Source organism: Perca flavescens, chromosome 11 (assembly GCF_004354835.1).
Source record: "Perca flavescens isolate YP-PL-M2 chromosome 11, PFLA_1.0, whole genome shotgun sequence".
Taxonomy (NCBI): Eukaryota; Metazoa; Chordata; class Actinopteri; order Perciformes; family Percidae; genus Perca; species Perca flavescens.
In genome coordinates, this window is record NC_041341.1 from 8,695,361 (window position 1) to 8,717,598 (window position 22,238).

The following is a 22,238-nucleotide window of genomic DNA, read 5'->3' on the forward strand; positions in this document are numbered from 1 at the left end:
TATGTTTAACTCCTAATAAAACTGTAGAGACATGTCTATAGGTAGCAGTATACAGCGGTATGTTTAACTCCTAATAAGACTGTAGAGACATGTCTATAGGTAGCAGTATACAGCACTATGTTTAACTCCTAATAAGACTGTAGAGACATGCCTATAGGTAGTAGTATACAGCAGTATGTTTAACTCCTAATAAGACTGTAGAAACATGTCTATAGGTAGCAGTATACAGCACTATGTTTAACTCCTAATAAGACTGTAGAGACATGTCTATAGGTAGCAGTATACAGCGCTATGTTTAACTCCTAATAAGACTGTAGAAACATGTCTATAGGTAGCAGTATACAGCACTATGTTTAACTCCTAATAAGACTGTAGAGACATGTCTATAGGTAGCAGTATACAGCGCTATGTTTAACTCCTAATAAGACTGTAGAGACATGTCTATAGGTAGCAGTATACAGCACTATGTTTAACTCCTAATAAGACTGTAGAGACATGTCTATAGGTAGCAGTATACAGCACTATGTTTAACTCCTAATAAGACTGTAGAGACATGTCTATAGGTAGTAGTATACAGTAGAGATGGCCCGATACCACTTTTTCGCTTACCGATTCCGATACCTGAACTTGCGTATCGGCCCGATGCAATACCGATCCGATACCAGTGTGTCATATATTTCATTATGTTTTAACAACTGTATACTACTATCCCTGTATGGATGTGATATGATTTCTATCTTTGTTGTCGGTCTGGCTCAGGTTAAACTCTTTGTAAAACATGAACAAACACAAACAATGAATGCCCCAGAACTTTTTTTTATTCTCCAGTTTGACAGTCAGTTATAACGGAAAAAGAACATAAATAAACTACTTTAACGTAGATTTTCTTTAAGGCTTTATTACGTGGTATCGGATCGGTGCATAAACTCCAGTACTTTCCGATACCAGCGTTTTAGGCAGTATCGGAGCCGATACCGATACTGGTATCGGTATCGGAACATCTCTAGTATACAGCGCTATGTTTAACTCCTAATAAGACTGTAGAGACATGTCTATAGGTAGCAGTATACAGCACTATGTTTAACTCCTAATAAGACTGTAGAGACATGTCTATAGGTAGCAGTATACAGCGCTATGTTTAACTCCTAATAAGACTGTAGAAACATGCCTATAGGTAGCAGTATACAGCACTATGTTTAACTCCTAATAAGACTGTAGAGACATGTCTATAGGTAGTAGTATACAGCGCTATGTTTAACTCCTAATAAGACTGTAGAAACATGCCTATAGGTAGCAGTATACAGCACTATGTTTAACTCCTAATAAGACTGTAGAGACATGTCTATAGGTAGCAGTATACAGCACTATGTTTAACTCCTAATAAGACTGTAGAGACATGTCTATAGGTAGCAGTATACAGCACTATGTTTAACTCATAATAAGACTGTAGAGACATGCCTATAGGTAGTAGTATACAGCAGTATGTTTAACTCCTAATAAGACTGTAGAGACATGTCTATAGGTAGCAGTATACAGCAGTATGTTTAACTCCTAATAAGACTGTAGAGACATGTCTATAGGTAGCAGTATACAGCGGTATGTTTAACTCCTAATAAGACTGTAGAGACATGTCTATAGGTAGCAGTATACAGCACTATGTTTAACTCCTAATAAGACTGTAGAGACATGCCTATAGGTAGTAGTATACAGCAGTATGTTTAACTCCTAATAAGACTGTAGAGACATGCCTATAGGTAGCAGTATACAGCACTATGTTTAACTCCTAATAAGACTGTAGAGACATGCCTATAGGTAGCAGTATACAGCACTATGTGCTTAAAATTGTAGAAAACCACAATGTTTACTACGTGTGATGCACGACGTAGCCATCTTTGAAAGTGAACTCGGGGTCCTCTGAGTTCAGACGACTTGACGAGTCGTATATATACGACCTCGATGGCGCTCTTTTTGCAACTTCCGGTTCGTAACTCCGGAAAACAACTCGTAAATCGACTTCGGTGGACAAAAAGAACGCACAGTTATTCGGTACAAACCACATGTTGTGTGGCTGATAGTTAGTTAGGTTTAGAAGTCAGAGAGACTAAATATGTTCAGATTCCAGATCATCTGCAGTGTGTTGTTAATTAGAATCAGCAACAGATCACATGTAGAGCATTTTGACAGCTACTCTGTCATAATAAAAACAACTGGAGACTGCGTAGGCGCTGATATATGGGTCTGATAACATTTTATTAAATCAGAATTGGACCACAGTGTTTCTTTGACTTCCTGTTCAGCCTGAAGGCTGCTGGAATCAGCTGGAAACTGTCCGACTTGACAGCGGCTTTTTGTCACCGCCCCCGGCTGCTGCTGCTGCCGCCTGCTCTCGTCCACTTTACAGGCGATGCGCAGTTCATCTCGAACGAGCCTATTGTAATGTATGTCTGTTAAGTGTATGTATGATGGTTCTGATTATGTCTCGTGCTCCAGAGGTGCTGTTGACCAGCACCAGTGCCAACCTCAGTCTGAGGGACAAAGACGGCAACACCGCCCTGCATCTAGCCTGCAGTAACGTAAGTCTCCAGCCTCCATCTTATTGGTCTTGTATTCCAGTGTCTTTGTAGCTTCAAAAATCAGCAAGTAGGAATGTATTCGTCTCGGCTCTCTAAATAACCTGACATCGCCTCTTTACAGGGAAAGGAAGACTGTGTGATGTTGATCCTGGAGAAACTTTCGGACACGGCACTCGTAAACGCCACAAATGCAGCGCTGCAAACGTGAGTATCTAAAACCTCTGTCCATTACAAAACATAGCGTATTTATAAGATGGTACGTTTTCACTCTCTACACAGTTGTCTCTCCGTACAAAATGTGGCATTCAAGGCGCACAGGAAGTCCTTGTTAATAAATATACAACCTTGTGTCCGTCTGTCAGCCCTCTCCACCTGGCGGCTCGTAGCGGTCTGAAGAAGGCGGTCCAGGAGCTGCTGTCCCGAGGAGCCAACGTTCAGACGGTGGATGAGAACGGTAGGGTGGACCTGGTTCCCCCCCAGGTGCTTTATAGGCCCCTAGCTGCATGCCGTGGTTGTTGGTCAGTGTGAATGTTTTCATCCTTTCCAGCATGAAGTTGACTAATGAATGATTTAAAACCCCAAATAAAAAACAATTCCATGTGCGCTGCAAATGAATATCTTTTAAAAGGGGGTTCCCGCTAGTCATGGAGTTTGTGGAATATTATGGAATTTAGACGAGATATTTCAGGATTTTACAAATGATACACTTCTACACCCCTTACACCCTTTAAAAGAAAACACTTTTGGGTCGACAGTAGAGAGAGATGACAGGAAATGAAGGAAGAGAGAGAGATGGGGAACGACAAATTCATCGCGAGAGTCTAATGATTAGAAATACTTAAATCTCCCTGATTTAGCACTGAACTTCTCTAACAGTGTCAGACTCATGATAGACACTTTGAAATGACTATAAATATAATAATTGACGAAGCAGAACTAAAAAAGATCTTCTTTTTATATTCCACACCTACTTCCTTGTCAAAACCTGGCGCCTACATTACCCACAATGCAACTTAACCACTGACAATTCATTCAGAGATTCTTACTTACTCCACACCCTCACATTTTCTTTCTCTCTCCTCACACAGCTCCCTCTGGAGACACTAAGACTTCCCCAAGACCTGTAAACAAACTTTAATGTGCAAAATAATTCAGGCGGTGGGTCTTTTTTAAGGGTTGTTTTCAGTGGGCCTGTGCAAAATAACATTTTTTCAAAATCGGACTAAATTATAAGAGTGTTTTACCTCTGGCTTGAGTGGGAACCCTGATTTAAACTGTATACAAGCTGCTTCTTTGCTTTTATTGGATGTATTTGTTGTGTAGTGAAAGACGTCAGCTGTGGTTGTCTCTGTGTGCTATTTCAGTGTACCCCCTTCATGTCAGTGTACCCCCTTCATGTCAGTGTACCCCCTTCATATCAGTGTACCCCCTTCATGTCTATGTACTGTGTCAGCTGGCTGAACACTAATGGAATGCTGCTCCGTCCCTCCTTTGTCTTCTTGCTCCTGTTTCTGCTTTGCCTTCCTTGCTTCCTCCACGTCTACGTCTCGCTCTCCTCCTCTTCCTTCTTTTCTATCTGTCCCCCCCCCTCCCTCTCTTTTTTCTCTACCTCAGGTCTTACGCCTGCTCTGGCTTGCGCTCCTAGCAGAGAGGTGGCTGACTGTCTGGCTCTCATTCTGGCTACCATGATGCCTTTCTGCTCCCCTTGCAGCTCCGGGGCTCCCTCCCCAGGCTCCCTGCTGAGGCAGCTGCCCCACCAGGAGAGTAAATGCCCGGTCACCGGCCCTCGGGGGCCACGCAGCCCCAGGAACCCCTCCGGACCCTCCAGCGAGGGGACCACCGAGAACGACTCGGAGGACTCGGAAACCTTCTGACCCCTCCTAAACCGACTCTCTACCCTTCTACCTCGAACTGTGCACACAAACCTTTTACCCCGTCCCCCCTCCAGGAATGATGCAGTGTTTCAGTCTGTAGTGCCCTCTTGAGGGAGAAGGGTAGAGACTTGGTTGGGACACAGCTTGGATGTTTTGCAGTGTCTGTATCTGGTACAGAGGCACCGTGCTGGAGGCCCTACAGCGCTTTTTCTTAGAGCCCTTTTCCTCAGAACAAGGAGCAGAGCAGCCACGCTGCCCAGGACTTCCTGCTGCAGCCGAGGAAGCTGCCTCACGGAGAAGAAGAATTCGATCTGGACCAGTTCTGGTTCGGTCTGCATGCTTGTGTTAACTTACACCACGGTTAGTTCTTTCTACTCACGGGTGCTTAAATCCAACCCGACCTCGGTACTTTAGTCTCTGCATGGCATAGCAACTCGCCTCTGAGACTTATTTTGTCTTTAAAAAAAAGCCATTTGTACAAAATGAAGTAGGCCATTAAGACCGCTAAGTGTCATTTGAACCTTTTTTTTTTTTTTTTTTTTGATTTTTTTTTTTGTCTTGTTGTTGTACCAAATATTTGACTTCCACGCGCAAATAATTAACGTACTGATGAACAGGTACATAGAGCTCATTTTAATCGTTAACAACTGAAGCACAAATTTGGGTTTTGCGTTTCGGTGTTGATGGATTGTGAATAATAATTATAATGTGGTGTTTAGTAGTTTAACCGTTCACCAGAAAAATAGACTATAACGCACTGGGTACATCTTAATTACCCTAATTGCATCCACGTTTCCCTCATTTGCGCGAGGAAAGTTTTTAGAGAGAAGCGATGGCCATGGTCACTTCCACAGGCGGCAACAGTGGCGGGATGTGGGATTTTAGGGCTACCAAATATATTAAGCACAAGTGTTACGTACCACCAAACCCTCCAAAGTTCTGGTTCTACACTGACTAACGATACACAGAACCATAAACGCAAGAATACTTTCTCAGTATTAAACCTACATTTTATACATGACTCCACTGCATGAATAATATCCCCTCTGTGGGGATAAAGGTGGGGTTACAAGTTTGCCACAGTTAGTCGGGCCAGAGGGGGATCGAGGCTTAACCCCTGTGTTGACTTCATGTCAAATTGGCCCGTTTTCAAATTTTGTTTTATATTGTAAAATATGGGACGTAGAAATAAGCGCTGAAAATGTGTAGAAGAAACATTTTACAATTTAAAACGTTGGAAAAAGCAAAAACAAACTGTGAAAAAAAAAAGGCGTCAAAAACTGAGTTTTTTTTCCAAGGTTGATGACGGGAAGACAAATCAAGTACTTATTTACGTCTGTAAATTAATTTATAAATAATTAATTATTAATAATGAAGAAGTTATTTTTAACCAGCGGATAAAAATGAGACGCTTGTTTTCCATTCCTCTTCGTTAATAAGAGAGAGTGAGGAGATAAAAAGGAGATTATAAAAGAGATTTGTGTCCATAATGTCACCGGATATCGCAACCCCCCAAACCCTTCCTCAAGCGATCGAACGATCAAATAAGGGAATTGGGATGTACCCGCTGACTGAACCCAGGGTGGCAGACGTTCCTGCACCGTTCCTTCGCCTCCTGTAGATCAGGAAAGCCAACGGTGACCAGTTCTAAATGTCTAAATCACACAAGCCCAGATTCTCCACATTTTTGTAATCACTTTTGGGTCCCGGTCAGTTTGTTGTGGTATTTATTATCTATTACATGATGGTACAAATACTGCCAGCACTTCAAATGTAAAATAACACAGGGCCTTGACCACTTTCCTCCCTCCTGTTCGTCTACCTACCAGCTATGTGCCATTGTCTCAAACGTGTCCAGTGCCTTGATGTCGATCCATTTTTGTTTTTACAACGAATCCTTTTGTTAGTCAATTATAATAATCTTTTAAAAGAATCACCTCACCAAAATCAATGAACCCGTGGTGGTGTTGAGCCGTGCAAGTTTGTCCAGATTTTGAGATATTTGCCTCAGATACAAAATCAATCAATTTAATTATTTCTTTTGTGCATTTTTGCCTTTTAAATTGACAGAATACAGTCAAGTGCCACAACATACGTTATATAATAACATTGTGATACATTTTGAATTGTTGTAAGCACCACAAACGTGGAAACATGGAGGCAGAAATGATCTCAAAACCTGGACAAATCAAACCAAAACTATTTGCACATTTAGCTAGATGCAGGTTTTTTTTGCCCTTTTGGGTTAACAGATTTTTAATGTTGACAAAAATGTGGGCGGTTATGTCGCATTGAATAACATGTTTGTGAGGAGTTTGCTTTGCGTGACCGTTATCCACCAGACTTTTGTGAAATGACGTCTCACTCCTTGGAGGCTGCTGGTATACCTTTTTTTTATTGTTAACAACTCCCTCGAGAAGACCAAAAACCATCAATACTTTATGACTTTCATTCCTAATGATGTCACAGATATTTTGATGATAAAAAAAAAAAGGTTAAATCATTTCCTAAAAACAGCTAGTCACTGTAGTTTTTAGCAAACATTACTCAAAGAAAATAGTGCATTTATGGGGGAATATTTTCAGTGGCGGATTAATCCACCTTTTGTGCTCTATTGAGTATTTGGGGAAACACGTTTGCCATATGTTCTTGGTAATGAAGGAACATGCGGCTCATTAATGTGTTTTAATAATTTTTGGACAATAATGGAGCTGTGCGGCACAGAGAAAGAATATAGATTAGGGTTTTAATACTTGGTCTTTCCGTGGGCTTTGCAGACAATAAGAAAATCACAGTATCTCCAGACTTCTCCTTTTAAGTTTGTTGTGTGTGAGAGTGTTTGCTTTAGGTACTGATATGAAATTGAACTGCTTTTGTATATAATGTTGGCGTAAAGCTTTGTATGAAAACAAATCTCCATCACAGAGGACTTTTGAGTGACGTCTCCATCCTAACGTTTTAAATTTGAGTTATCTTTTCCAGACTAAAAAAAAAGTTGTGTATAAATAATGAGCTTATTTTGAATTGAGAACCCTTTTTAGCTGCAGTTAGATTGAGGTAGACAACTGATAAGCACACGTTAACAAGTGGGGTTTTTTTTTTTGTCCCTGAGCTGAAGGTCTGCTGAGAGACTGAATCTGTCTGCCAGTATTATTCTTCTTCTACCAGAAAATGAGCTTCACCAGTCCTGACAATCACAATGGTCATGTCTGATGATTTTGCCACCAGTTCCTGATGCAGTACGACATGCTGAGGGCTGTTTGTCAGCTTCCATTTGTTTTATATAAATTGTACAATTATAAAAAAAAAATCAGTTTGAAGTTACTGTTGTGTTTTTTCCTTCTTTCAGGTGCTTCATTTTCATTCAGCGTTAAAAAAAAACAATCCTGTGGGGAAATTACATTTCTTTCCTTTGTATTGCTTTGAAAATTCATATTCTTGCTGCTAATTAGAAGCTACTTAGCTACTTGTGGTCGGCATGTTTAATATATGAATTGTAAGTAAATAGTGAAAATGTGAAATTTGTCAGACACCTAGGCAACATCTTCAAATTGCAAATTCTGTCTATCCAATTTACACAAATTATAGTCTCGCATTGCCAGACCTACCTCCAAAGCGCTGTGGAGTAAGGTCCGGCTACACCACAGATGCGTTCTGGGATAGGAGAAAAGAAACGCTCTGGGTTGTTTGCATTTTCTTTAAACCAATCACAATCGTCTTGGGCAGCGCTAAGCTCCGGACGCAGCGAGGGTGGCTCTGCAAAACTGATCTCTGGGAGGAACTTGTTTTGGTGGAAAAAGAAAAAACACCATATACAATATTAAATGTCCACACAATCGGTCCCAAAACGTCCCAGTTAGAGAGGAAACGCTGTAAACATATTCTTTGTAAATCTTTACAATCATTCCCCGAAGGAACCAAGCAGGCCTGCCTTGTTGCACGATCCAAATTTTCTTCAAAACCAGCTCGCTAGGGACATCACGTCAGGCAGTTATCCTGGAAATGTACTTCCGTTGATCCAGACCACACAAATTATAAAACGTGGCAAATCTTTACTTGTGAAGCTCACAGATGTGCTCAATAAATGACTCAGATTATTGAGTGTCAGCACTCTCGTCTGATCATCCAAATATTTGCTATACGTTGTAGTTTAGAAGATTCTGCATCATATCGGATATTGATCATTTCTGCTTCAATAACCCCAACAAAACAAACAGATACTAGCTTTAACAAATCAGTGTTAATAATATTTTAATAGTTACATAATCTCTGTACATTTACAAACTTTAAATCGCATGAGCTAGTTTGCTTTACAAACTATAATCCACAAGACTGAATGTTTTCAGCGGGTCCTCTTGAAGCAGTTTGGACTCATGGCACCAATAAAATCACAAACTCTCCATGAAACACGTCAGGATTTCAGAGGGGGATAAATTATAATCTGATCATACTGCAATGATAAAAAATAGCCTGATCTAAATTGTCTTACTAATGCTGCAGAGCGGCACTGCTCCTATGGAATGATGCTGTGCTGTATACTGGTCTATATACCGGCTTCATTTACAGCGTCCAGTGTGCTTGTGTTGAACTCACATGCTGAGGGGAGAGTGAGTACCTGTGCGTTTCTGTGCATTACTGCACGGGGACATGCACACACACTGCTCAGCAGTTGATGCCCAGGCCGGTCCAGTGGTCCGGTACCATCAGGAAGTATTTGTCCATGGCCTCGCAGAAACGAGCTCTGTACAGCTCCGGAGAGACCACAGTGGGCATCTTCCCTGATGAGACAAAGACAACATGACATTAGCGACAACATACTCATCCATCCATCTATATCTATATATATATCTATATATAGGCCTATGTATCCTTATTTCTTTTTTTTAAACTAACATTTTAATATCAACAATACTATATAGGTTAGGGTTAGCTTTACTTTTATACTAATCACTTGAACCTAAATTTCACAAGTAGATGAAAACGGGATGAAATTATGTGAATGTTCTTTCTGTGTGTTCAAGAAAAGAGTGTTGTAAACAGGATATGGAGGACAGCGTGGATCACATTAGGACTCACCTTGACCTCCCAGGATTCCAGTGGATTTGACGACCATCTCCAGTCTCTTGTCCCAGGTGAATGTCCGGATATAATCTACAGGAAAGAGAAAACTGTTGTAGAGACATATCCAGAAAAATACATCAAACCATCAAGTCAAAAGTAGCATGCCGATGCTTCAGGTTTCTCCTCCTCCTCTCACCTATGATCCCGACCACCAGCTGATCGGTGGCGTCGTCGCGCCCCACCAGCAGCGAGTAGTCGATGATGAGGTGGCTGGACAGGAAGTAGGCGTCGCTGTGTATGGCGGCTCGCAGGATGGCCTTACAGTGGGAGCGGATGTACAGCGGGTTGTCGTGGATCAGCTTCAGAAGGTTCTCGTCCAGCAGAACCACCTCGCAGCTTTCCTTCCCCGAGTCCGTCTTCACGTTCCGGTTCCTCAGCGAGCCTTTGAGGTCAAACACCTGCAGAGGAAGATTAGAGATACGTGGTTGTCACTGGACAAACATTAGGGATGGGAATCACAGGGTACCTCACCATACGATAATATCACCATGCAGCAATTCGGCGATAATCGAGTCAAGTGGGTTTTATTGTCATTTCGACCATATACACTTTGCCATTGAGAACGAGCTAGCATGCTAGCGCGCTACGGTTCGCCACCTCGTCTCGGCTACTGACGTAGAAAGCCGTGCAGATTTTGAACAGCTCACCCGGAGACTGAAAGCAGGACACATTCAGAAACCGTACCTCACTCAAAACAGCATGGATGTTTGTTTTTTTTCCAAGTTTGTATGCATGTGGAAGCACCAGAGACACAAAATAACACCCCAAATCCCAGAATAAGTGATTTTTTTTTTTTTTCATAATATGGGCACTTTAAGTGCAGGTTTTCTCTCTTTATTCACTGAAAGTCCAAACTGTTTTTCAGTCTGTAAATTAAACTGTAAATTGAAACGTAAATTATGGGGTCCAGACTTTGGACTGGGGCATCTGTTATTTTCCTGAAACCCCTGTCAGCCATCCCGTTGAAAACCTCTTCCTCTTCGGCTAGTTAAAGCAACACTAGAAAACGTTTCCCGCTTCGGTGCCCCTACAGGTCGGAAGCAGAATTGTCCATTACATTACATTACGCAAGTTTGCCAGATCGGGTAGCGGATCTGTAGTTGGAATGAACTGGACAATGTAATGTGATGTAATGTAATGGACAATTCTGCTTCCGACCTGTAGGGGGACCGAAGCGGGAAAAGTTGCATTTAACTTATGTTCAAGTTTCCCTCATTCACGCGTTGAGCGCCACCTCGAGGAGCCATGAAGTAGCGACGCTGGGAGCCGGGAAATCTATTCAGAGCGCTTAATGCAGCAGTAATATTAATCCGGAAACATCAGATGGAATAGGAAAACACTGACAAGGAACACCTTACTGAACTATGACTACTTTAACGTGTGAAATGTTTACCACTGCACTGTTGTACTTTGTCTTACCTGAGCCATCTTGCGTCCATAAAAAAGATTTTCCATCACCAGCAGGTCCAGTTTCTTCTCCGTGTTGTTCTGAGAGTTCTTGTAACCGATCCTGTAAACACCCAGGATCTTCGCCAGCGCAGTCGGCCTCTGCGGTGACCAAAAAATCGGTTGTTATTTACTTTAAACTCAGCTACTGAACCCCAGATAAGATTCTTTATGATGCCTACTTTCTGCTGCACAGCCCCGGTGATATAGGTGAAGTAGTGAGGTGCAAAGTCCAGGAAGGACTGGACCTCCAGTCTGGGCATCTGCTTCAGGATGAACCGGTCATCTGAGACACCACACAGAAGAGGAGATGGTTCCGGTTATTCAAAAGTTTTTAAGAGATAGACCTACACGTTACAGTTTATTGCCTACGTAAGTGGCCTGGGGTTTATCCTTGTGCGCTGGTGTGTGCAACGTTCTAGCGTATCTCTTTAAGAGAATAGCAGTATTCTGTTGTGGCAAGTGAGTGGTAGAGCGAGTGAGAGAGTGACGGGGATTGGCTCCCGAGAGAGTACCTATTCGAGAAAGTCATAGTGGGAGAAACAAAGTCTCTCCCCCTGTGCTTTCTGACCACAGTCGGTAATCTGGAGCAGGAACACTTAACCCTCTCCTTGATTTCATGTTGTTTATGGAGAAGGAGAACCAGGAAATGAGTCGGGGGAAATGTAGTCTATAGTCACGACGTTCCACTTCTCGGATTGCTCCGTAGCCGGCGGAAATTATGCGGGATTTCACTCATTTCGGCAGGATATCCTTTGCCTTGGGCTTCCTTTTGAGTTGGCATGAAACAACTAAACTAAAACAACTTTTGAACGAGCACGTTCCACCGAAACAATTTCCTTCCCGAGGCTATTTTGAAGAGGCACTGTGACGATTGCGATTGGTTGAAAGAAATGCCATCAAACCACAGCACGTTTTTCTCCCATCCCGGAATGCTGCGTGGACTATGCAGACCTTCCTCTGCAGCGCTGTGGAGGAAGGTCTGGCAATGTGAGACTAGGGGAAAATCCCAAGCAAAAAACCAAGCCACGGCCGAGAGGACCAATCACAGTTGTTGCGGTCTGCGTCGCCGCGACGGTGCCTATCTCCACGTACCTACGTACGTATTCACGGCATTGATTTAACGCAAAAGCATAAATTGGGCTTTAGCCTGGGAAAACCCTTCATTATTGGTTATTTGTTAACAGAAATATGTCACATTACTGAAGCTAACGAAGCTCTAACGACTGTTACACTGTGACTTTGAGAATTAGCTGCAGTAGTCGTCACATTTATCTCTGAGATATTAAATATGCAACCTTCTGTTGCGTAGAAAACGGCTCCAGACTTCCCACCACGAGCCTGCCAGTTGACACAGTGGGACAGCGAGCGGACAAAGTCCTCCTCAGTGCTCTCCATGATCTCCTCACGCATCTTGTGAAACTCCTCAGCGTAGTAGATTCGACAGTAAAACTTGGCGTTGGCGTCAGAGAATTCTACCAAAAAAAAAAAACAAAAAAAAAACAGACAGAATAGAACTTTGTTATAAATTAAACTACCCAAAAGTGTATACACGTACAGCTGAAACGATTAGTGCATTAATTGTTGTTTCAAATATGTTTATTGTGAAACATTTTCATTCAACAATGAAGTTTGCATGGCATTTACATGTTTCTTTAAGAATGATCATAACAAAAAACAGACATCATACAAATAGTAACAGAAATATTATACAAATGATATATATATATATATATATATATATATATATATAAACCAGACATAGCTTAACACCCCCTCCCTTTAACCCCTCTGCGATTAGTACATTAATTGAGTAAAAATTAATTGGCAACTATTTTGGTAAACAGCATTTTTGAAGCTCAAGAAAAGGAAAGATTTGCCGCTTTTCCTTTAAATTATTTGAATTTATTTGCTATATTTTTCAGGTATAGACTGTTGGTTGGAGAAAACAAACATTATGAAGGTATCACTTTGGGTAACTGTGACAACATTTCTCACAATTTTCAACAAAGTTTTACAAACCAAACAAACGATTAACGGAGAAAATAATCAAATGTTTATTTTTATGTATTATTTTTTATTTAATTAATCCATAATGAAAATAATCATTAGTTAATAGTTTAAAATGAGCTCCAGCTCAACCAACTCCAACAGTAAAATCCTACTTTTACATTAGTAATAATAATGTAATGACATAATATATAATAGTTTTACAGCCACAAGGGACATTTTTATAGTTTTAATACTTTATTTTCAATGCAGGACCTTTACTGTACTTGTAATAGAGTATTTTTACAGTGTGGTATTAGTATTTTTACTTAAGTAAAGGATCTGAATACTTTCTCCCCCACTGTATCGGAGGGTAAATTGTAATTGTAATTTATTTATTTGTACAGGGACAGTGCACAAAAGCCATTAATAGATGTCTTGTGCCAGGTTGTAGCAAATTGCTAATTTAGTACATATATGTTAGATGAATACTCACGTAGCTCAACGTGTGGATTCATGGTCTGTTTCTTCTGTTTATCGGCCAAGTCTGCATCCTCTGCACAAAACAGAAGTAAAAGTGAATCATTTAACTTCTAAATGTTTTAAAATCTTCAGTGAATTAAATAGTTATTTGACCTAAACACGTACTGAGGGGATCCGTCTCCATGCTGCTGCGGCTCTGCTGGGATGAGGCCGACTCACTGGGCCTGGCAGGGCTGCTCTTAGCCCGACTCTCCCCACCACTGAAGACAGAAAAGAGAAACTATGTCAGCTCTTTCTGCCTAATTAACACCTGGGGCCCTATCTTTCACCCGCCGTTTTTTTTTTTTTCTGCACTCTTGCCTAAACTCTTAAGTTGTTGACCATTATCCCATCCTCTTTCAGTCACTCTGTTTTCTGATTTGTTGACTTGTCTGGAGACAAATAAAAATCAACACATTTAAAAAAACAAAAAAATCAATTATTAACTTATCTGAATCGAGAATCGCGATACATCTAAGAATTGATTATTTTCCCACCCCTAATTATGATATGATGTGCTTGTGCGCTTTCACTTCACACACGATCAGATCAGTTTCTTCTCCTGAAAATCTCTCATTCCTGCTCAGCCAATCCTCCATCATAACAGCAATGCTCCAAGGTCCAAACGCGCCTGGCTTTTAAAGGGAATGGGAGATGACACTGATTGGTTTATTGCATGTTACGCCCAAAACACACCTATGAATTAATGAAGATACTAAGTACAACCCTTTTGAACCACGCGCCCGGCACACGGACCCTTTTTTTCCCACCGTAAAACTAGCAAAAGTGGATTCGTACACGCCCTAAACGCACCTTAGATTGTTAAAATAGGGCCCTTGGTTTTTCTTTATTTCAAATCATCAGTTAACCAGTTAAAGGTTACTTTAAATAAAACTACTGGAGCCTTGACTTTAGTATGACAAAGGTTACGCCATAAACGTTTATTCCTTCTTTCTTGGTTGTGTTTTTTTCCTGCTAATTTACAGCTTATATTCTCTATAACCAATGTTTTAACTGCTCTTTATTGTTTTAGGCGAAGCACTTTGTATAAAGAAGTATATAGAGCATACAATTGTACTCATGTAAATAAAAGTACCTCAAATTTGTACACAAGGACAGTACTTTAGTAAATGTACTTAGTTTCTTTCCACCACTGATCGTTGAGAGATTTAAACTTGAATCTTGCGTACCTGATGACCTGTGGAGTCTCATCCCCGCCTGCGTTAGACACCTTGGACAGATCATCCAGCGCTGTCTTATACTCCTTACAGCTGGAAGGCAAAACATGACACAATAACATCATGTTGAAATAGGACCTTCATGAAGCCGCAGAGAGAGAGAGAGAGAGAGAGAGAGAGAGAGAGAGAGAGAGAGAGAGAGAGAGAGAGAGAGAGAGAGAGAGAGAGAGAGAGAGGAGGAGGAGGAGGAGGCGGCGGTCACCTGAGGGCGAAGGCTATGATGGAGCTCGGCTCTCTCTCGCACACTGCGATGGGAACGCGCTCGTGTTCGTACATCAGGTAGTGTTTGTCCGGGTCACTGTCAACACAGATCACATGACCGTCAGAGACAAACCATTGAAGCCTACAGCCAATACTTAATATATTTTTATTGCATCAGCTGGCTCTTGAGAGTGACCGAGCGTTGAGTGCCTATTGTAGCTTCTTCACAGTTTTTCAGCACTCCGGAAGATACTCCGCCTGGCCTCGCCCCGAGTGAGTTGAGTCACTTACAACGGGAAGGGGATGGGACTGTAGCTGTTGCCGGGCAGGAAGTTGGCGAGAATGGCTTTCATGGTGGATTTCTCCTTCACCTGGCTGTCAGTGGAGCCCAGCAAGGTTCCGTCAAACACGTCTGACAACAAGCAGAGAAATGATGCAGATCAGACAGATAATCTAAAGTTCCCAACCTTTTTGGTCTGAGGTACCCCAACAGGCCTGTCACATGAACTCACGTACCCCGTCATTGATTCCCAATGTAGCTGTGTTCCAAATGTTTAACACTATTCTTTTATGGGACAGTGGATATTGTTAATATGTATTAAGGTTGGTTCTGGCAAGCAATCGTACTACTACTGCTTAGTGTGAAGCTGAATGTTTCTACCATGTATCAAGTACCCTGTGTGTGTCAGTGTGTGAGTGTAAGAGAGAGGGAGAGACAGAGTGTGTGTGAGAGAGAGAGTGAGTGAAAGAGAGAGAGTGTGAGTGTGTGTGAGAGAGTGTGTGTGTGTGTGTGTGTGTGTGTGTGTGTGTGTGTGTGTGTGAGTGTGTGTGAGTGTGTAAGAGTGAGTGAGTGAGTGAGTGAGATAGTGTGAGTGTGTGTGTGTAAGAGTGAGTGATTGAGAGAGAGACAGAGAAAGTGTGTGTGAGTGTGTGGATGTAAGAATGAGTGAGAGAGAGAGAGAGTGATTGAGTGGGAGAGTGTGTGTGTGTGTGAGAGAGAGAGAGAGAGAGAGAGAGAGAGAGTGAGTGTGTGAGAGAGAGGGAGTGAGAGAGAGAGTGTGTGTGTGTGTGTGTGAGAGAGAGAGAGAGAGAGAGGGAGCGAGAGAGAGTGAGCGTGTGTGTAAGAGTGAGTGATTGAGAGAGAGAAAGAGTGTGTGTATGTAAGAATGAGTGAGAGAGTGAGTGAGAGTGTGTGTGTAAGTGAGTGAGTGTGTGTGTGCGTGTGCGAGTGCGTGTGCGTGTGCGTACCCTCTGGGATGCTGAGAGAGTCCTGCTCAGTGAAGGAGGGACCAGGTGTGAAAGGTTCAGCTCCAGGTTCTCCTGGAGACGACAGCATGGAGGAGGAGGTGGAGGCCATCGTGCAGAGGTGACGGTCCTCTGTCGGTGAAAACACAGATCAGCTCCAGTCAGAATCACAACCAACCAACTCTTCACTCAGTCACACTAGAACCAGAATGACTTCAGGTCAGCCAACTCACCTTTGTCACCATTCTGTACCACAGGTGAGGGGTTACGGGGCGAGGAATCCGGGGCACTCTATTAAATAAATCAATACATTAATAAATAAATACAAATAGGCAAGACTGATTCATCCTAAATTACACCTGAATTATCTCCATAAGGAAGTAGGTCTATTACAAAAGCTGGCAGGTTTCAGCAAAAACAATAAATAATATGAATATGAGCAGGTGGCAAATCACAGTTTTTGCCTTTTTGCTTGAAAAATTACGATCAATTGAACACATCGTTGCAGCTCTAAATTTGGTGACTGTAAAATGCAGCAGATTACCTCGACCTTATTTTAGGACCATGGATGATTGATTTTAGCTGTATTTGTGAATCATGTTTTTAAGTGTAAAAGCATTTGGGTTGACAGGCTCAGTACTTGGAGAGAGCGCAGCTTTTTCCTCAGTGGGCTTGAATTTTACTAATTGTAAAGGGTTTCAACAGTGGAAACCAAGTTATAGACGATATTGAGTGTTACTTTCAGTTCTTTTTTTCTGACAGTATAGATAAGGACAGAGAGTGTGAGGAGAAATAGAGAGGTATGGTTCAAAAGGGTTGTACTTAGTGTCTTTATTAATTCATAGGTGTGTTTTGGGCATAACATGCAATAAACCAATCAGTGTCATACCCCATTCCCTTTAAAAGCCAGGCTTGTTAGTACCTCGGCACATTGCTGATGGAGGATTTGCACAGAAATATTTTTATTTGTAATCTTTTGCATGTTTGTGTGCTGCTGCGCTTCCCTGTGTGTGTGTAACAAGCATAGTGTGTGCAAGCTGTGCACGAACCTAGGCACATTTGACTAATTTGCTGTTAAAATAACAATGAAATGCTGCGGCTTATGTTGGTCAATGGCGCGATCGCTTTCCGCTGCCTTAAGATAGTGATAGGTCAAGAATGCACCTGAACGCACCTCTCTGTAAGAACAGGTGCAAAGATGGGCACAGATGCATTTGCTATTTAAATGACGTAGGCGCTGGATGGGAAATTGACAACTGCGTCGGTCTTAAACTAGCAAAGACACTTGCGTCGGGCTTTGTGCTGCGCCGGGTGCAAGATAGGATCCTGACAGTGACCCAATTACCTAACTGAATGTAAACACGATAAATGATGTTACCGACCTTGCTGTCGTCAGTGGTGGTCTGTCTGTGCCTGCCCGGGCTGGGAGGGACCGACAGACGCTTCCTGCCTTTCTCCTGCTGGAACAAGTCCTGCAGCCTGGAAGGGAAAGTGGCGACAGAGTGAGGATTAAAGAGGAGTTTAAGAGCCTGGTTTCCCCTTCTAATATATATTAAAAAAAAACTGAAATAATTTAAGAACATACAGCTCCTCTTTTACAGCTTACAGCTTTAAAAAACAACATATTATGTACTTAAAGAAGGAGGTTCCTGCAGCCAATCAATCAGTGGTTTAATGAGTTGATACCCTGCAACTTGAATGTTTTTGCAAAAGGAAGAGCTTTTTGCATTCAGATCTGACAGCCTCTTATCAATTATCCTAACATCCTCATTTAAGACCTATATAACGACATTATTCAAAACAAAATGTCAGATGTCAAGCCAAGTATCGCTAAACTTGCACTTCCCCAAAGCTGAAGAATAAAATCAGTTTTATGTCTGTGGTACAATCCGAAAGAGTCTCGCAATAATAACACTAAAGCTGATTGGCTGCAATTTAAGTTGCATGTTGGTCTCATTTGTAGTCTTAATACAGCTAAATATATTTTGAATAGCGAAAGAAAGAATTATAACACGGTATAAAAAAACAACAACATTCTAAAGCGCTGCGGGAGCATTAGAGGTAGCGGACGTAGGAACATTAACACCAGTTTAAAATAATTCAAGACCTAGAACATAATACTCAAAAAAATATGGACAAAAAACCCCACCAGAGATACAGGAGTTAATTTCAGGTAAGAGTGTCTTAATATTCTTTTTTTCTTATCTGGTATATTTTCTTCTTCTTCTTTTGTTGCATGGTACTGAATATACTTTTTTCCCTATCCTGTCATATCCATAAATAAATAACATCCAATAAAACATATTAAAAGGAAGTCATAAGTGATTCTGACCTGGTGTTCCAGGACTGTAACATCTCACACAGACTCTGTTTCTTCATCACCAGCGACTCCAGAACCACCTGCACCTGCTGAGGAGAATCCAAACTGCAGGCTTGTAGTCGCGCCTGAAGCTTTTCGTTCCAGCTCCGCAGCTCAGCCTCTTCCATCTACACACACACACACACACACACAGAAACACCATGAGGAGTCTAGAAACACTACTGAACCAAGAGATGAGACATACAGACACAAAAAAAAAAAACTACGTCTTTCTGAGCAAAGAGGTCCTCCATCTTTTCCTCTCGCGTCTTACTGAAGGTGTCGGTCTTGAGGGAGGTGAGGCGGTCATCTATGGCCAGGTACACCTGAGTCACTCTGAGGAGCGAGCAGACGGAAACAGTGGATAACGGGATGATATGCAAAGAAAGAAAACCACCGAATGAACGTGCTGTAATCTATTAGTTTAGATTAATAGCTTCAACTACCTATGGACTGAGAACAACAAAAACTAAAACAATTCTTGGAGTGAAAAGTAGGGCTGGGCGATATGAAGAATATTTTTGACCAAATACCTCAATAACGATGTTGTAGGTTTGACTATTGGTGCTTTCATTGCTTTAATAGACCAAACAGTCGGTTTCAGCCCTAACTCAAAGGGCGTACACTTATAATCCTCGACACCCTCTCAATAACGAAATATCAACAACTACATACGTATTGCCATGAAACTTCCTGACACATTCATGCTCCACAGAGGATGAAACGTTTCCAGTGTGGAGACTTCAGGAGCTTTCCTTCGGAGCCTCCCTGGGGCCAAAAAGTTAACTCAAGATAATCTAATGGGCAGATTGACATGAAAGCTGGGGATAAACCCTTTTGATGTTCATGTCTATGTGGTCTTTCTTCTTATATCTTATATCTATATATGAGCTCTATCATTTACTTTAGAGAGAAGTCCTTCAGGTCCTGCTGCAGGTTGGTTTTAGAAGGTCCCAGGTTCCTGATGAAGATCTTGGGACGAGGAAGACAAATCTCCAACAGTCGTACAGAAGTGTAGCTGAGAAGGAGAGAGACAGGAAAAGTCTGTGTCAAGACTGATTCAAGGATTAATTGTACACAATATGTGCTTTTAACCACCTGTTGAAGTATTCAGACCTTTTACTTTAGCAAAAGATTGAAGGTTTTTGACCATATAAATACGCCCTTTGCCTAATTCAGCAGCAGGTGAATGAAGGATAGAGGTGACCAACCTGAAGGAAGCCACCATCTGGTTGTATGAGAAGTACTGGTGGTAGTCTTTGTGGATGGAGTGTCCGCAGGGCTCCGCATTAGCCCTCCTGGTGTACTGGTGGCCGTAGAAGCGGAGCTCCAGGTATTTAGCAAAAGACATGGACCACGAGTCGTTGGACAGCGGCACCACTGGTGTCACCTAAAAATAGGAGGCAGAGATTGAGTGTAACAGAGGGAAGTCTAGCCTGATAATCAGACTTCATGTATTCACCTCCAGGGTTGAATTTAAATAACAAACATAATGCGGAAGAATTAATTCAGAATTAAGTAATTTATTTTCCCCTGCAGATTTATTACTATGCTGAAATAAGTATAACGTCCTCAGCAATACTCCCATCAAGTGTGAAGTAGATCGGATGAACGGTTGGCGAGACAATTGAGAGGCAGACAGAATCCTTGGATTTTAGTTAGATTTTTTTTTAAACGTACATAAACCCGGCAAGATATCTGATCTGAAACGCAGAGTAAAGTATCAAAGAACATTTATATTTGGTATTGGGACTGAAACTCCATGGTAAAGGTAAATATTAGGTTATGTTGCTACTGACCTGTTTGCAGATGCGGCACCAGGAGTAGTTGAGAATTGTGTGCTGATAACCGGGCACAGGAGAGTCCAGCTCCTTTAACACGATCTGCACACAGCCGCTGCCGTGCACAAACCGACGGATGTGGTGCACCATGGGAGTCTCACAGAACATGCTGGGGCACTGGTAAGACGGCCTGGAGAAAACACGCACACGCACGTAAAGCAAACTGGCAGGCTTACTTGGAACTAACTGAACCAACAATTGTCAAAGCTACCTATTTACATACATTTCAAAAATGTATAAAAGCCAATTAACAGTTTCAAATCTGACTTTTTTACACATTTGAAAATGATTTAGCTCTAATCTTGGCCCCTATAGCTCCAATTCAGTCACTGTGTTTCTCTCTCTGATAACAAATTTCTCATTAAAGCATAAGAATTTCATACAAATAAATACATTTTTGTCTTACCTAAAACAATATCGCTCCAAGAATACACCGAGCGAGAGGTCATTCTTGCCATAGAACTCCATTGTGACAATCCTGTTGAGAAACAAAGGCAATGAATACAAATTCATTAAAAAAACAAGGAATAAGATTCTTTATTAATCCACTCCACATGAAGGGGTTTACCATGGGCTGACGCAGGGGTTGGGCGCGTTGTTGGACTGTGCTGATGAACTGCTGAAGAGCACACACAGTCTCTGATGGTTGACCGGGTTCAGACAGTCCAGCTGAGGACAACAAACACAAACGCATCAACAGTAAGAGAAAAGTAGAGCCACAGAGACTCATAGATGAACACACCTTACTCATAGTTTCCCTCACAAATGAATAATCAGAGATGGGGGATGCTCAAGCCTAAAAAAAAAAAGAGGCAGGAACACAGAGGAGATACTTACCTCCAACTAATGTCAGAAATGAAGAGGGCAAAAGGAAAATAAATTTTAGAATGCCTCTAAAAAAAAGTGGTCAAGGGGCAAAAATTATTTCAACAATATATGAATATTTACCAGATTAGTAGGTAAGTAGTCAAATATCCCAATTCTACATTGAACTATTTCATTTTCATTCAATTAATTTAATTTAGTAATTTAACAGTCTCTAACACACACTCACCCAAACAGCGCTGTTACATATAAATGCACCAATAATAGCAGTAGTTGGCTTTTTATTTACTCATGTTGGCACAATGCCTCGACACAGAGGTCGAGGGTTCGAATCCAAACTGTGACAATTTCCTGGATGTCTTCCCCCTCTCTCACCTAGCTTTCCTTTCAAAATTAAAGGCAGAAAAGCTCAAAAGAACCATCTTTAAAAAAATAAAAAAATAACAGCAACTTTATGTCTTTCCTTCAGGACAATTATTTTCATCAACAATTCATTCCTGTGATATTTTTCATAAAATAGTTTTAAAAAAAAGTTCCTGTCATAATTTTCCAGAAGTCAAGGACGGTGATCCTTAAGATTGCTTATTTTGTCTGACCAATGGTCGACAATAATATTAAAATTTACAAAGATATAAAACATTGTCATTTTTGCTTGATAAATGATCGGCATTTTTGTTTTTTACGAGTGGGTGTCCCCGTTTTGTTTGCAGGTGAAGCAATACACATTCCTGCTAATGGTTTCACACTACTCAACTGATCTACAGGTGGCTGTAATACGCCAAGAAACGTAGCAATGCACCAACAAAAGCAATAAAGAAGATGACTGCTAGCAATTAAACATGGATGCAAACAATGCAGATTTAAAAAAAAATTGCCTTTTCAAATATCTTATAAGGAAGGAAATATAAAAAAAATTAATATTTGTTTTGGTGAGTAAGACTGAATGTAAAGATAACTTTTGTTTGTTTATAAGAAGGGCACCATTAATGAAACGTTGTCTCAAC

At 41.3% G+C, this 22,238-nt stretch overlaps 2 protein-coding genes across 10 annotated transcripts in view; one reads left to right on the plus strand and one right to left on the minus strand.

Annotated features, from left to right (window-relative positions):
• ankrd44 (ankyrin repeat domain 44) overlaps positions 1–5,673 on the plus strand; it is a 45,863-nt gene extending 40,190 nt beyond the window's left edge. For 2 of the 3 annotated variants that reach the window (XM_028590768.1, XM_028590769.1), the window contains exons 25-28: positions 2,491–2,573; positions 2,695–2,777; positions 2,936–3,027; positions 4,188–5,673. In XM_028590768.1, coding sequence (XP_028446569.1) covers positions 2,491–2,573; positions 2,695–2,777; positions 2,936–3,027; positions 4,188–4,447 — 518 coding nt within the window. In that variant the 3' untranslated portion in view covers positions 4,448–5,673. The remainder of the gene's footprint in view (positions 1–2,490; positions 2,574–2,694; positions 2,778–2,935; positions 3,028–4,187) is intronic. The other variant, XM_028590770.1, reaches the window with a different exon arrangement.
• Positions 5,674–8,681: 3,008 nt separating this feature from the next.
• Positions 8,682–22,238, minus strand: part of pikfyve (phosphoinositide kinase, FYVE finger containing) — a 32,384-nt gene continuing 18,827 nt past the window's right edge. For all 7 annotated transcript variants that reach the window (XM_028591069.1, XM_028591068.1, XM_028591067.1 and 4 more), the window contains 21 exons: positions 20,978–21,078; positions 20,816–20,887; positions 20,368–20,539; positions 19,780–19,958; positions 19,473–19,586; positions 18,796–18,904; positions 18,542–18,696; positions 17,592–17,688; positions 16,443–16,500; positions 16,213–16,341; positions 15,256–15,376; positions 14,966–15,061; positions 14,716–14,796; positions 13,652–13,746; positions 13,500–13,559; positions 12,313–12,489; positions 11,197–11,300; positions 10,988–11,116; positions 9,705–9,966; positions 9,524–9,598; positions 8,682–9,225 (listed from right to left, as the gene is read on the minus strand). In XM_028591069.1, coding sequence (XP_028446870.1) covers positions 9,110–9,225; positions 9,524–9,598; positions 9,705–9,966; positions 10,988–11,116; positions 11,197–11,300; positions 12,313–12,489; positions 13,500–13,559; positions 13,652–13,746; positions 14,716–14,796; positions 14,966–15,061; positions 15,256–15,376; positions 16,213–16,341; positions 16,443–16,500; positions 17,592–17,688; positions 18,542–18,696; positions 18,796–18,904; positions 19,473–19,586; positions 19,780–19,958; positions 20,368–20,539; positions 20,816–20,887; positions 20,978–21,078 — 2,502 coding nt within the window. In that variant the 3' untranslated portion in view covers positions 8,682–9,109. The remainder of the gene's footprint in view (positions 9,226–9,523; positions 9,599–9,704; positions 9,967–10,987; positions 11,117–11,196; positions 11,301–12,312; positions 12,490–13,499; positions 13,560–13,651; positions 13,747–14,715; positions 14,797–14,965; positions 15,062–15,255; positions 15,377–16,212; positions 16,342–16,442; positions 16,501–17,591; positions 17,689–18,541; positions 18,697–18,795; positions 18,905–19,472; positions 19,587–19,779; positions 19,959–20,367; positions 20,540–20,815; positions 20,888–20,977; positions 21,079–22,238) is intronic.